A 15,795-nucleotide genomic window follows, 5' to 3' on the forward strand; every position below is an offset into this window, starting at 1 on the left:
ATCGCACAACTCACCGTTATTTTCAGCAACCATGGTCAGATTACCGCTATTGACACCTTTAAACACACTTTATGGATAGAGAATGGATATATATATCATAAATGCCATACATTGACTCGCTGAAAGTCATATTTATTGTAGTTTGACTAATATATCTCAACATAAAGTTTTTGTTATGCGAGCATGGGAGCATCGACGGTGAATGCTCAAAGTGTTCCATACGACCAAAATATCAATATATAATCAAATCTAGAGAAAATTAACCAGTGATTGATATTAAGAGTATCAGGGTAGCATGACATGTATTATCAACCAAGTCATTGAGTCTGACCACCTGATTCGTTTATGTGCCTTGTACAAGAAACAGGGGTTCCTGGCAATTCTAATTCCTTATTCCCACAGAGGCAAGGCCTTTGATCAGTGCCCGGGCAACACCTAATTGGAAGAAATGACGCCAGGTTTCTAAAACATGCTGGGTCCAGTAGAACAGTAAATGAATTATCCCCATTGAGAAACCATAGCACCAAGCCTGTGATTGGCACCAGGTGACCAATAAAAAATAGGACATCACACTGACAAAAAACAGTTTGCTAGGGGAAATATACATGGTGACAAAATCACAGGCTATGAAATCACATGCAAATCTGATTGTCAACGGGGACCAAGCCACGAAAAACGCCAGCCTGTCAAGTTGGATTTAAGTCCCTAAAGATACACTTCCCAAGTGAAGATCCGGGTTGGAAATGGTCTTCAGCAAGCCATGTCTGTTGTAAGAGGCAAGTATCAGGGATGGCTGTTCGGGCTCGCTGACTTGGTTGTAGCATGCCATCGTATCCCAATTGCTTAGGTCAATGCTCATGATGTCAATCACTGGATTGTCTGGTTCAAACTTAATTATTTCAGACTCAAATTATATTTAATCAAGGTAATGACTACTCCAATAACACAAAAGTAGTGTCTTAGTTTCACACATGGCACTGATCTAGACCGAGCCTGGGATGGCTGGGTAGCCTTGTGGTTAAGGCATACACTCATCACACCGAGATCCCAGCTCGATTCCCCACATGGGTACAATATGTAAAACCAATTTCTGCTGTTCCTGTTGATATTTCTGAAATATTGCTAAAAGTGACATAAAACCATACTCACTCACTCACTCACTCACTCACTCACTCACTCACTCACTCACTCACTCACTCACTCACTCACTCACTCACTCACTCACTCACTCACTCACTCACTCACTCACTCACTCACTGGACCTAGACTTGAATTGGCTAGTGGACTGTAGTCTCCCTTCAGCTGTAAAAATTGAACCTGTAACTGAATATCAGTATAACATTATATATTCATTTAATGTGAAGTTTACACGACATTGCAAGCTCTGACGGTCATTTAGTTTAGCCTTGACTCTATAAAGGATCATACTTCAATGCACTTGCACAGAGTTAACTCTTGTGTGTGCCATGAAGGGTTGCTTGAGATAATGAATTGATTCGGATCATATGATCTTTAGGAAAATTTAATTACATGTACCATTCAAGAGCAAAGATAAAAAGTTTAAAGCGAAAGCTTTGTTAATGTTTCATCAATATATCTGCCACACCCAAATCAACTTAATTTTTTTTGTCTGACCCCAGACCCCCTTGGTGGAATACGATTAAATCACTTTACCTCCATAAAAATTGTGGTTACTCCCAACATTGCAACTCCTTGCCAAGCAAGACTGAACACTTTTATCGAAAAACAAGCATTATAAAATATTAATGATTATATTCATGATGAAATTTATGTTTTTTCATCTTCGATAAACAGAAGCTTTACATAACCAACTATGCGGGTTAATGAACCAATGTTAGAAGTATTCATACGTATTGAATATCCTTCTTGGAGCAAATCACCTGTGAAAGTGTTTATTCCCGATAACAAGTCAGTCAGGCGTACAACATAGGAGACTGTGGTCTGTATCACCTTGAATGAGTTCCACCTCGAGATTTGTGCAATGGTCTGGAGAATTTGTTTTGTGACGTCTGCTTTGGCGGCCATGTTTAATCAGCAGCCACTGAAGAAGCACTGTGTTCACTTTTGTCAACCATTATCACCAGTATGGTTCAATTCCTTCAGAAAATGGGAAAGTAAGAGCTGCGCTTGTATTTCCAGACTTAAAAAAAATAAAAACCAGATTTTATTGTTTTTCGTATTGTGTGAGTATTGATCAGTGTGCTTAAATAATCTTCAGGAGTGCCTTTATAGATTTATGATTCTGCAACGATTCTAAGTAATCTTTATGTAGGAAGTCAGGTTGTTAAACTGACGATCAATACATTAATTGAGTGAAAATTACAGTTTTATGGAAATAATTTAATTTGGTTTGTGATAACAACATGTTAGCTTGCCAGTATTTGAAGTGCAAAACTAAAGATTCAAACATTGGTTTAGCAGCAAAAATAACATTATAATCAAGTCAACACTCATTACGATATTGGTAAATCATAGTTGATAACATTTGAAACGCCCATCCGGTATTTGCAGTTTTGGAATAACTGTCATTGAAAATCTTCGCCCTTTTGGAATTCATGATGAATATTTAATAAAGAACTTTTATTTGATTTTTATAAAAGGTTTATTATAAGTATCATTATTTGTGTTTCTGTTGGTTCCAACTTTAATTAAGATCTGGTGGTAATCAAAGCCTTCTGGGTTGATCAATCGACCAGACATTTCTCTCCAATTTGGTCTTGCTTTTATGATGTTTTCATGGTCTCGTGCAGGCAATAGTCAACAGGGAATTAGTATATGGTGCCTTGTTGCTCTTCACCTTGTGTTCACATGCTGGTGTACATCGGGCAAATCTGTTGTTCTGTTGGATATTTGTGGTGGTCTGGCTTCATGATAGACTCTGCTAATGTCACCCAGAGCTTTATCTTTACTTAATGAAACATCAATGTGCCTGCGTATGAATATCAGCCGGGGAGAATCCTCATGGGGGACACCTTGGGAGCAAACATGGCTGTTGAGACAGAATTACCCATGATGCCTCAGTCTTGCTGGTCCAACTCAATGCACAATTAGCGTCTACACGTTATTTGGGAAAGGTAAACAAAAAATTGCCATCGTGTATTATCTTGGTGAGCTATGCTCATCAGACTAGCTTCATCACTGAGGACCCATTAGGAATATAGTACGAAGATGTGGGTCTCAAAGATGGCTCCCAGCTTTGATGGTCGGAATGGTATTTTAAACTGGCTGTACCAATATTAGCCGATTCGCCAAAGTCACTTCTCTCTGTTTTGCTGAGATTCACCTCTTAGTTATTTCAACAGTGATACTCGGATTATAGTGCTTCAGAGCCCAATGAGACAGAGGAGGCGAAAGTGGAAACACTGTTGATAGAAGTTCGGCAAATAATATTCGTGGTAATAATCGGCAGAATTTGTGATTTTGTGATTTGAGACTTTCTCTGGTACCTGAATTTGACATTTGTTTAGGGTAATGAGAAGTAACCAGTTTGATATTTTCACTTTCATATCATCACTTTCGTATTTCTGAGGGGACACAATTGTAAGGGGAATAATCGATCAAGCTTGTCATTAAAGGGTTCAAATTCTGCAAATTTGAAATGTTGGAAGGATTAAATATTAGACTACATCTTTAGATTGATAGTGAGAACTTTAAGTGTTTGCTGAGTTCAGATAGGGCAACAGTTAGCTTTTAAGACCCCTTTTAACTTTGATACCAAATTGCAACGAATTTATGGATTATTTTATGAGTTTGAAACAAAAAATCACAACCGAAATTACATAACGTTGCAACATCTTTAATGTCAATTCATTTACAGGAAAAATAAATATATTTTGCTTATGAAGATTATATAGGACATTCTTTAGAGGTTCAGGGCTTTTAACTGTTTAAATTTGATATGTTGCAATGTTAATTTTTTATCAATATTCCGGCAATGCTTTTTTAAAACGGATTTACAAAATTGATTGCACAACATGTGACAGTTCATCAGTACCCAACACAATATTTGTTATCACATGAAAACGAAAGAGTCTTGAATTTGACATTTCTAAAATTTCTGAAATAACATGCATTGCTTCATTTTACAAGTATGAATGTTTAACAAGGTATTTCAATGCAAAAATATTCTGAATTCTTTAATCTTTACCATTGTGAATATTTTTAAAGAATTTGAATCTTTATGTTTTCTCGAAAAGTGGAGAAGAAATGCCATTTCAAATTGCTTGTGAGATGTTTTATGGATTGACATGTTTTGTATGGATTGACATGTTTTGTATGGATTGACATGTTTTGTATGGATTGACATGTTTCTTGTGGATTGACATGTTTCATATGGATTGACATGTTTCGTATGGATTGACATGTTTCGTATGGATTGACATGTTTTGTATGGATTGACATGTTTTTTCATTTGTATAATCCCCATTGGGATTCCTGGTTCAAAATGGTCCCCAAAAACCGATGTTGGTCATAAAAGGTGAGCAGATGGAGCAAGCGATCAGGCTCGGTGGCTTTGTTGATAGCGTGCCATTGTACTCCAATGAACTCCAATGGCATGGATTTTTGCTCACAATATCGATCACTCATTTGTATAAAGAAATTCATTTTGGCTCTTGATCAAGGAATATAATAAGATGGCTGTCCTTCTCATTAATAACTCAATGTGAAAATAGAGCTTTTGAGGTTGTAAAAACTCTTATACACTTCATGAAAATGCTCCAGATGTTATTTCCTATATAAATAACAGATAAATGTTTTTGAAAAAATATTCATCCAGCATGTACTTGAACACCTTGAACCTTGACTTTCTCCTGAAGGAATGATGTTTTGTGTGTAGGATTTATGAAACAATGTCTGATTTCATGTAGGCTTTCTCAGTCATTGCATGGATGATAAGAACAAGGATATATTTCTGAAAACAGTCGTCAGGGACCTTGATACTCAAAGTATTGGTTTTACAACTATTTGAATGGTATTTATTACATTTTTATTAAGCTTTATAAACAGTATTGATTTCAGTAAAACCTTTATGCCTTGTATCAAAAGCTTTGCGGCAGTAATATCATGTTCGCAACACATTTGTAATCTAATGACTAATCAACATTGATATTTGATGTCAATTGCACCGTACATTACAATGTGTTTACAAAAGAAATTGATCATTAATCAATGAATAATGGTGTTTCTTTCTCTTGCCATGGAGCAAGCTGTAACTGTGATCTTTCCTACCAAGAACTCATAATTCTTTTCACTATTGTGGAACATTGGCAATGCAATTCGTAGTCCATTCACGTGAAGTCAGATTATTACATGGGATAAATTTCCCTCACACACTGACCCGCAGATTTCCGTCAGAGAAAAATAACTCTGTATCATCGCATTAGAGAAGAGTGATTGACTAGTTAGTGTGCATCCTCGTTGAATAGGGGTGGGAGATAAATTTGTGTCCTCATTCCGAAGGAAACGATGAACTTGTGTGCAGAATTGGAAAGTGGTTTGCTATAAATGGATAAAAATTGTGGAATGTTGACACTGGTATGACTTTAACCATGTAAATTTCAGAAATTCCTCTTTGTAAATTGAATTTATTTGTTCTTTTAAATTTAAGCTTTTAAGATTTAGTGTGATATTCACCATTGTAAATTGGACCCATTCAATCTTGTACAGTTCAGAAAGTCTTCTATCTTTCTGCTAGGTTTGAGTTTTGAGTAAATTGTTTCACTGTGCAGAATGTCAATCACTTTGCCATCCACATTTGCAATCAACCAGTGCAAACAGTTTTACTTCAGCTGTTTGGACATAGGTTACAATAAGGCTAGCGTCTGTTGATAAGTTGTTGAGGATACCTGGTGTCTTCACTTACCCAAACCCCCTGAAGATCCGGGGTAGAATAGGTCCTCAGCAACCCATGCTTGTTTAAAAGGTGATTATGCTTGTCGTACGAGGCGACCAATGGGATCCAGACTCGATTACTCACAGACTCCATGGTGATTTCAGGTTAAGAACATGTCCCTACCCACCTTCCCCCATTGTATCGGCTTGGCTCGCTACTCATTCTATAGACAACTGGTGAGCCTGTATATCTGTTTGACCCATGGTGATTTCAGGTTAAGACCATGTCCCTACCCACCTTCCCCCATTGTATCGGCTTGGCTTACTGCGCATTCTATAGATCACTGGTGAGCCTGTATATCAGTTTGACCCATGGTGATTTCAGGTTAAGAACATGTCCCTACCCACCTTCCCCCATTGTATCAGCTTGGCTTGCTCTTCATTCTATAGACAACTGGTGAGCCTGTATATCTGTTTGACCCATGGTGATTTCAAGTTAAGACTATGTCCCTACCCACCTTCCCCCATTGTATCGGCTTGGCTCGCTCTTCATTCTATAGACCACTTATGTGCCTTGCACAGAAAAAACCCCTGTGATATTGCTAGCTGCGGTAATTTTCACCCCCTCATCAGTTGTTTTTCTGGTTGGCTCTCTGTGGTCATGTAGAACTGTCAACATTCAGAAGCATCATGTCAGTTGAGTGAGTGAGTGAGAGAGTATGGTTTGACGCCGCTTTTAGCAATATTCCATCAATATCGCAATCTCTGTGGTCATGTAGAACTGTCAACATTCAGAAGCATTATGTCAGTTGAAAGAGTGAGTGAGTGAGTGAGTATGGTTTGACGCCGCTCTAAGCAATATTCCAACAATATCACATTCTCTGTGGTCATGTAGAACCATCAACATTCAGAAGCACCATGTCAGTTGAGTGAGTGAGTGAGTGAGTGAGTATGGGTTTACGCCGTTTTTAACAATATTCCAGCAATATCACAGCAAGGGACATCAGAAATGGGCTTCACACATTACACCCATGTCAGGAATCGAACCCAGGTCTTCGGCATGACGAGCTAACACTTAAACCACAAGGGTACCAGACTGCCTCCTCAGTTGTATGAGGGTGATGTATGAGGTTATGGTCTAAATGTCTGAAAAAAGTAGAGATAAGTTTAAGATAAAGGACACTGTCAAAACATTAAATAATACTGTGTGTTGACTATATTGTGAACAATAAAACTAAGAAATTAATTCACATACAGCAATTCTCATCACAAGCACATGTATTTTCCCAATATTTCTCAGTATGTCAGTGATCCATTCACATGATTTTAACCTCTATTTGCCTTTTACGCCCCGTTGAACCTGTTTTGGCAGATAACCCAGACTGGTATTATTATTTATAAATGTTTTTCACAAGAACTAATGATGAAAAATACGAACAGTTTTTATTGGTTGTGTATTGTAATAATGCAAACATCAAGATGTTTCTTTTCATGGTTTTCATGTTTAGGGTCATGTGACCAATACAAAAAAATAACTCTTTTTGGCCTGAAATCAGTCACTAGTTGGTCATGAATAATCAGAAGATAATTATTCATAACAAATCACCATGTAAAAACAATTCCATGTGCCACTGATTTTATTTTAATCTGCTGTCGATGGTAAAGAATACAGATAATTCATGTCTTAAGCATGACATAGGCCATCAATCCTATTCTCTAATAAAGGATATTTTCAGATTTTTTTCCCATTCTCCAAGATTCTCTTATGAAACAACTGAGGTCATAAATACATATTTATTGAATGTCTATTTCAAATTCATATTGACAGAAACTCAATGAATCACAGGTAACATGATCTTCTGAGATATGTTTCTTTTTAAAGATGCAATATGAGTTTGTATGTGGAAATAATAATATGTATACGTATGTACAAAGCCATCTTTCCATTGCAGCGCAGTTCCAGGATTCTAAAAGATTTCAGCTTTTGTGTTATAGTCTCTTTCAATTTAATATTAAAAAGACAGAAAGCTGTGGTTGTTTTTCAATTTATTCTTGTATATGTCATGTTTTCTAACTATGAAAGTGTTTTCTTGTATATTTCTGATGGAGTGAACATTTCTTGTACATTTCACGTGGTATATTTTATGATATACTGAACATGTTCTTGTACATTTCACATGGGTATATTTTATGATATACTGAACATGTTCTTGTATATTTCACATGGGTTTATTTTATCACATGCTGAACATGTTCTTGTACATTTCACATGGGTATATTTTATGATATGCTGAACATGTTCTTGTACAATTCACAAATGTATATTTTATCACATGCTGAACATGTTCTTGTACATTTCATGTTGTATATTATATGATATGCTGAACATGTTCTTGTACATTTCACATGGGTATATTTTATGATATGCTGAACATGTTCTTGTACATTTCACATGGGTATATTTTATGATATACTGAACATGTTCATGTACATTTCACATGGGTTTATTTTATGATATGCTGAACATGTTCTTTAACATTTCACGTGGTATATTTTATGATATACTGAACATGTTCATGTACATTTCACATGGGTTTATTTTATGATATGCTGAACATGTTCTTGTACATTTCATGTGGTATATTTTATTATATACTGAACATGTTCTTGTACATTTCACATGGGTATATTTTATGATATACTCAACATGTTCTTGTACATTTCATGTTGTATATTTTATGATATACTGAACATGTTCTTGTACATTTCACATGGGTATATTTTATGATATACTCAACATGTTCTTGTACATTTCATGTTGTATATTTTATGATATGCTGAGTGAGTTCTTGTATATTTCACATGGGTTTATTTGTGATATGCTGAGTGTTCCTATACAATTCACATGGGTATATTTTATGATATGCTGAGTGTTCTTGTACATTTCACATGGATTTATTTTATGATATGCTGAACGTGTTCTTGCACATTTCACATGGTATATTTTATGATATGCTGAGTGAGTTCTTGTATATATATTTCACGTGGGTTTATTTGTGATATGCTGAGTGCTCTTGTATATTTCACATGGGTTTATTTGTGATATGCTGAACATGTTCTTGTATATTTCAGATGGAGTGTATCTATATGTAACATTTCTTGTACATTTGATATGGGTATATTTTATGATATGCTGAATGTGTTCTTGTATATTTCAGATGCAGTATTGGTTTGAGGGATTGCTGATATACATGTCATATCTCATGTCGATAGGTAACACAGTCAATCCAGGTACGTCCATTTCTCTTGCTAATTCTAGTCAATAACACTGTCCCACAGCGATAGCCATCAGAAGCATTGTGTGTAGTGGATTTCGCAGATTTGTTTGACTGATCAAACACCTGTACTCAAACTATTTACATAGTGTTGATTAATATCACAGATATGGACCAGTAGACTAGAGAAAATTCATAAATTGATCAAAAGTATTGTTACCCAATGGATGCAGGATGATCAAACCGAAAGTGCCATTAATTTGGATTGATGAAATATACAGATCACAAATAATGAGACAAAACAAATTTCACAGAACATATGTTTGTTTTCCGTGATGAATGAGTTCCTAAGAAGGATAATACTGTCTTATACAGCAGACTGAAAGCTTCTTTCATTAGTTGGCGCCTCAGAAAAGGTCTTATTAATTATGGTACATAACAGACAGCGCTCTGTTAGCTGGTAGCAGATTACCACTCTGGCAGACAGAATTAAATGCATTGTCATGATTGTTATATAGCTTACATGATTATTCTCTGGTCAAGTCTTTCATAAATAAGGCATGATATAGAACTCAAAGCTGTGCCCAGACAATATCACGTTGTTATTTATTTCTTAAGAGCCCCCCAATGACTTTATAATAGCCAGTGAAGGATCCTCCCCCGCTACTGATGCTCTGATGAAAGGGGGAGACGGAGCCTGTTTTCTTTGATCAGGATACCATTACAACATGCGCAATGATTTTTGGATTCTTCTTGATAATTGTGGCCAACAGAAGCTAATATTTGTTTAGTTATGATATTGTCTCTTTCCTTGGTTGGTTAGTGTATCATAAAATAATGCTTTTGTGATAAAACAGGAAAATTACTACATTTTCGTTAAAAGCTCTGGTTTATGATGATCTTGAATATATGTGATGTAATTTCATGGAATATATTATGTTTCTTAACTTACTAGTATTTCATAATAAAAAAGTAACATTTTATTGAATTTGCAAATTACAAATTTATCTGACAAGATAAGGGACCTGATATGTGAAAAAATTGAATTTTGACTTTTCGTTATGTTTTAAAACTATAGTATCTTCGGAAAAAATAATACAATTCACAAGCTTCAATTCATATTTAACACAGAGTTACAAGGCATCACACATTTGGACTCATTTTCCGACATATAACATGTAATAATTGCAGGTTTTAGACATAATGTCTGATGAATGGAAAGTAGACATGTATGCTGAAAGATTTTGAAATAATGTTTTTATAATGTTTTTGATAATTATGTACAGGCCACACACATGGCAATCTTCATTGAAGTAATTTGACGTCAAAAGTCTTTATGACATCACAGCACAATCGGGTCGTCATATCTGGGCAGGTCACATATCACTTTCCTGAAATGCAGTATAAAATACTGTTCCTTTGCGTCAATTTCTAAAGGACACTGGGGCAGATAGAACTTAAATATTTCATATCAAGAGATGATATGAACTAATTTCGATTTTACATGCTATGAATAATAGAAATAGAATTTGAGAGCTTAAGCAACACCCACTCAAAATGTTGATCCAGGGTCCATATAGTTGTGATATATTCAGTTCGGAGCTATAGAGTTCGCTCTATTAGATTCATATGTAATATGCATATCTTGCAGTCAATGTGTGAAATTAGCAAATGTGTACAATGACTGAAATTTTCACACAGGCAATTTATGAAATGCCTAATTATTTTAGTTATTTTACAAATTGACTAAAAAATCTGTACATTTATTTTATTCTGATAATGAATTTCAAACATTTTTATGTTTAATTTCCTCAACCAGTGATTGAAATCATAAGATTTAAACAAAATTAAGGCACCCCGAATATATATTTTATTATTTTTTGGCTTCTCATCCTAGCATGATTAGTCTATTGTGATGTTTTTTAGCCCTTTTCTACTTCTTAATAATTTCTAGCCAATCTGTCAAATAAATAGACAGATTTTTCATTCGATTTCTAAATTGATTGAATATTTAGCATTTTATATATTGCCAAAGAGGATAACATTTTACACATTGACTGATCTTACACATTGACTGTATAGACCTTCATAAGTGTCTTCAGCCATTCAGATGTATGTGTATGATCGTCCCATGTCTCTTGAAGGATGTTTATTGCTTGAAAATAATACAAACTGCATAAACCGAGTTGTATACAGTGATCCCTCGCTACAAGGCTACCTTTGGGGTCCAAATAATTGACGAGAGTTATAGATGATCAGCGGTTTAACGAAGGTCGAGTCGTAGGTGGTAGATGACCAACAAAACAGTATACATTAATCTGCCTACCTAACACAATCTGCGTTGCAGGTTTCAGAGTTTCAAAAAAGATTAGAAGAGAAGTTATTTATGATTCATAGTGTAAAAGAAATTTCGAGTATTGATATGCGCTTTAGAAAAAAAAAACATGGTATCCCTTCAGCGAATTCAGGTGAATAAACAGTTATAACAAACTTGGTCAATAAAGGTATGAAATTTGATATAAAACATCACTAGACATGATGAGTTACCATTTAAAATGTATTTCCTGCTCTCAAAGGCATTGTTTTATATGCAATGATTTAGATTACCAGGTGTATTTTCTCGTAAACTAAGCCGGAAATAGCAATCAGCTGTGCACACGTTTCCTCCCAATCTACCGGTGATTCAGTTTAAAAGTACCAAATGATACAACTTCAAAGAATTTTGATGCAATGGTCAGAAGAAAATTTATATGAATTTATTATAACAGGAATAATATATTCCAATATCGTGTTATTTTAGTTGCAGCTTCCACCATTTATGCTTAAAATTATAAGAACTTTAAGAGTAGCACTTTGGTACAGATGGATATTTTTTGACATATGGAATGTTTTGATCAGTCACTGTAGTCACGTTATGTTGACATTTCATAGTCACACAGCCTTAAATATGACTTTTATCAAGTCATGGAATGGCATTTATGATATGTGTATCCATTCTCTTGCAATTAAAGTTCAGTTTCAAGGCATCAATAGCGGTAATCTAACTGTGGTTGCTGTAAATAACGGTGAGTTGTGCGATCTATCGATCACTTGGCATACGATTTCGCCGAAATTATTGTAAAATTATTATAATTATTGAATGAAATTTTAAATATAATTAATAAAATATGTTGCAAACATTAGTCCAGATAAACAATGAACAATTTATATTGTAATAATAGGATTGAATTGCATACTTCAGTTCGGATTTGTTGACTGGTATTTCTGGTGTTATGTGATTGCGGTGATGTTTTCTGAGATGGGGGAAAACATGCTGTCATTGGAAAACTTGAGTTTATTAAAAATGTTAGTAAATTTGGGGAGCCATGCTTTACTGCATGCTTTAACCGAGTTAGCGCTATATTGAAGAGCGCAATAACGAGGTAACACACCAGTACACACACTATTCGTAAACCTGTTTTAATGTTTCGCAAACTACTAGTGTCATCGCTGATTTTCAGTGCTATTTTGCTTTTCATGCCAATGGAATCTGTTTCAGCAGATAATTAAGACTGATTGTTCTCTGATATTAAAGTCACATATTTTCTAAATTAGATCGTCTTTCAACAAGTTAGTTTATTTGAAAGTTTGTGATGAAGGCACAGGACATAAAGTTAATTTATTTTGAATAGTTGTCATCCTGTAAATAGGATGCTGGAATGATACTTATCCCTGAAAGCCCTGTGCTTCCCGTAAAAGGCGATGATGCTTGTCATAAGAGGCGACTAACGGGATCGGGTGGTCAGGTTCGCTGACTTGGTTGATGCATGTTATTGTATCCCAATTGTCTGGTCCAGACTGGATTATTTACAGACTGTCATAATATAGCTGGTATGTTGCTGAGGGCGTCATGAAACCAAACCCTGTGTCTGGTGTCCATGTTAAGTCTGAAGTCAAGTGGACCTATATTCCCTAGTGTGCTTCATCGGGTTATCAAGGGGCTCAAGTAGGCCTATATCCCCCAGTGTGCTTCATTGGGTTATCAAGGGACTCAGTTAGGCTTAAATCCCCCAGTGTGCTTCATTGGGTTATCAAGGGGCTCAAGTAGGCCTATATCCCCTAGTGTGCTTCATCGGGTTATCAAGGGGCTTAAGTAGACCCATGTTCCCAATTGTGCTTCATTGGGTTATCAAGGGGCTTAAGTAGACCCATGTTCCCTAGTGTGCTTCATTGGGTTATCAAGGAGCTCAAGTAGACCCATGTTCCCTAGTGTGCTTCATTGGGTTATCAAGGGGCTCAGTTAGGCTTAAATCCCCCAGTGTGCTTCATTGGGTTATCAAGGGGCTCAAGTAGGCCTATATCCCCCAGTGTGCTTCATTGGGTTATCAAGGGGCTCAAGTAGGCCTATATCCCCCACTGTGCTTCATTGGGTTATCAAGGGGCTCAAGTATGCCCATGTCCCCCCGTGTGCTTCATTGGGTTATCAAGGGTCTCAAGTAGGCCCATGTTCCCTAGTGTGCTTCATTGGGTTATCAAGGGGCTCAAGTAGGCCTATATCCCCCAGTGTGCTTCATTGGGTTATCAAGGGGCTCAAGTAGACCCATGTTCCCTAGTGTGCTTCATTGGGTTATCAAGGGGCTCAAGTAGACATATATCCCCCAGTGTGCTTCATCGGGTTATCAAGGGGCTTAAGTAGACCCATGTTCCCTAGTGTGCTTCATTGGGTTATCAAGGAGCTCAAGTAGACCCATGTTCCCTAGTGTGCTTCATTGGGTTATCAAGGGGCTCAAGTAGGCCTATATCCCCCACTGTGCTTCATTGGGTTATCAAGGGGCTCAAGTATGCCCATGTCCCCCCGTGTGCTTCATTGGGTTATCAAGGGTCTCAAGTAGGCCCATGTTCCCTAGTGTGCTTCATTGGGTTATCAAGGGGCTCAAGTAGGCCCATGTCCCCCAGTGTGCTTCATTGGGTTATCAAAGGTCTCAAGTAGGCCTATATCCCCTAGTGTGCTTCATTGGGTTATCAAGGGGCTCAAGTATGCCCATGTTCCCTAGTGTGCTTCATTGGGTTATCAAGGGGCTCAAGTAGGCCCATGTCCCCCAGTGTGCTTCATTGGGTTATCAAAGGTCTCAAGTAGGCCCATGTTCCCTAGTGTGCTTCATTGAGTTATCAAGGGGCTCAGTTAGGCTTAAATTCCCCAGTGTGCTTCATTGGTTTATCAAGGGGCTCAAGTAGGCCCATGTCCCCCAGTGTGCTTCATTGGGTTATCAAGGGGCTCAAGGGGCGGTCGGGTAGCCTAGTGGTTAAAGCGTTCGCTCCTCACGCCGAAGACCCGGGTTCGATTCCTGACATGGGTACAATGTGTGAAGCCCATTTCTGGTGTCCCCCGCCGTGATATTGCTGGAATATTGCTAAAAGCAGCGTAAAACCATACTCACTCACTCACTCAAGGGGCTCAAGTAGGCCCATGTCCCCACAGTGTGCTTCATTGGGTTATCAAGGGGCTCAAGTAGGCCTATATCCCCCAGTGTGCTTCATTGGGTTATCGACCGCCTCCGTGGGGTAATGGTAGAGTGTCCGCCCAGAGAGCGGAAGGTCCGGTGTTCGATCCCCAGCTGTGTCATACCAAAAGACGTTAAAAGATGGTACTTGTTGTTACCCTGTCTGTCATTCAGCATTAAGGGGCTAAAACAAGGACTGGTCGGCTCGGAGTCAGTATACTGTGTCTGAGTGGGGTATTCACGTTAAACTGCGGGCATAGTATCTCAGTGTGCTAGCACTATAAATTGGCATCAGTCTTGACTAGTACAAGCAGCCACACACACACACACATACACATGCATGCACATCACTATATAAGTGCAATAATCTTGGACGCAACGTTAAACTCCATTTCACCTCACCTCACCTCATTGGGTTATCAAGCGGCTCAAATAGACCCATGTTCCCTAGTGTGCTTCATTGGGTTATCAAGGGGCTCAAGTAGGCCTATATCCCCCAGTGTGCTTCAATGGGTTATCAAGGGGCCCAAGTATTGCCCCCAAGCCAGGAATTAATTGGCCATTCTGACCATTGGTGTAAAACAAGAATAAATTGTAGAGACGTTATATATCAACCATAACATGGAGTGACGCTGAAATCTGTGGATTTCTTCATAACAAATTCAGGTGCTAAAAGGACCAGATTCTATAAAACAATAGAAGCAACAAAACCCTTTCAATAAAGCAATCCAGTTGTAGTGTTGCATCCCTTAGCCCATCCAGGATCTGCTGATCATGGTTTGAACCCCACATTTACCCTCATTATGATCATTGGTCTGTCAGCACCATACCCATCTTGTGGGTCAACACTTTTGGCTCAAGCAACATTAATCGGCCATGCCGTGATATAATTGATATCCTTTTTCAGAGTGATGTTAAATCAGAACCACTCCCTCATTCACTTATACATGTGTTCCCTGTCAGTTTGTGGATAAGGTGCTGATGTCATATGCCATATCAAAAACAGATCATGTAATATGTTGTTTTGTCGTATATAATTCACTGTGCAGAGTTGTGTCCCTTGGGCATAGCAGAAACCTGTGATTGTGGGTTTCGAATCCCAGTTCGCCCTGATTATGTTCCTAGTTTTGTCAGAACCTTACTCATGATTGTGGGTTTCGAATCCCAGTTCACCCTGATTATGTTCC

General features: G+C 37.4%; 1 protein-coding gene across 6 annotated transcripts in view; it reads left to right on the forward strand.

The window, feature by feature from the left end:
* Positions 1-15,795, forward strand: part of LOC139473673 (suppressor of lurcher protein 1-like) — a 426,338-nt gene that overhangs the window by 227,676 nt on the left and 182,867 nt on the right. For all 6 annotated transcript variants that reach the window (XM_071256369.1, XM_071256368.1, XM_071256371.1 and 3 more), the window contains exon 2: positions 9,072-9,144. In XM_071256369.1, coding sequence (XP_071112470.1) covers positions 9,072-9,144 — 73 coding nt within the window. The remainder of the gene's footprint in view (positions 1-9,071; positions 9,145-15,795) is intronic.

This window comes from Haliotis cracherodii, unplaced genomic scaffold (genome assembly GCF_022045235.1).
Source record: "Haliotis cracherodii isolate W230 unplaced genomic scaffold, xgHalCrac1.p SCAF_3, whole genome shotgun sequence".
Classification (NCBI taxonomy): domain Eukaryota; kingdom Metazoa; phylum Mollusca; class Gastropoda; order Lepetellida; family Haliotidae; genus Haliotis; species Haliotis cracherodii.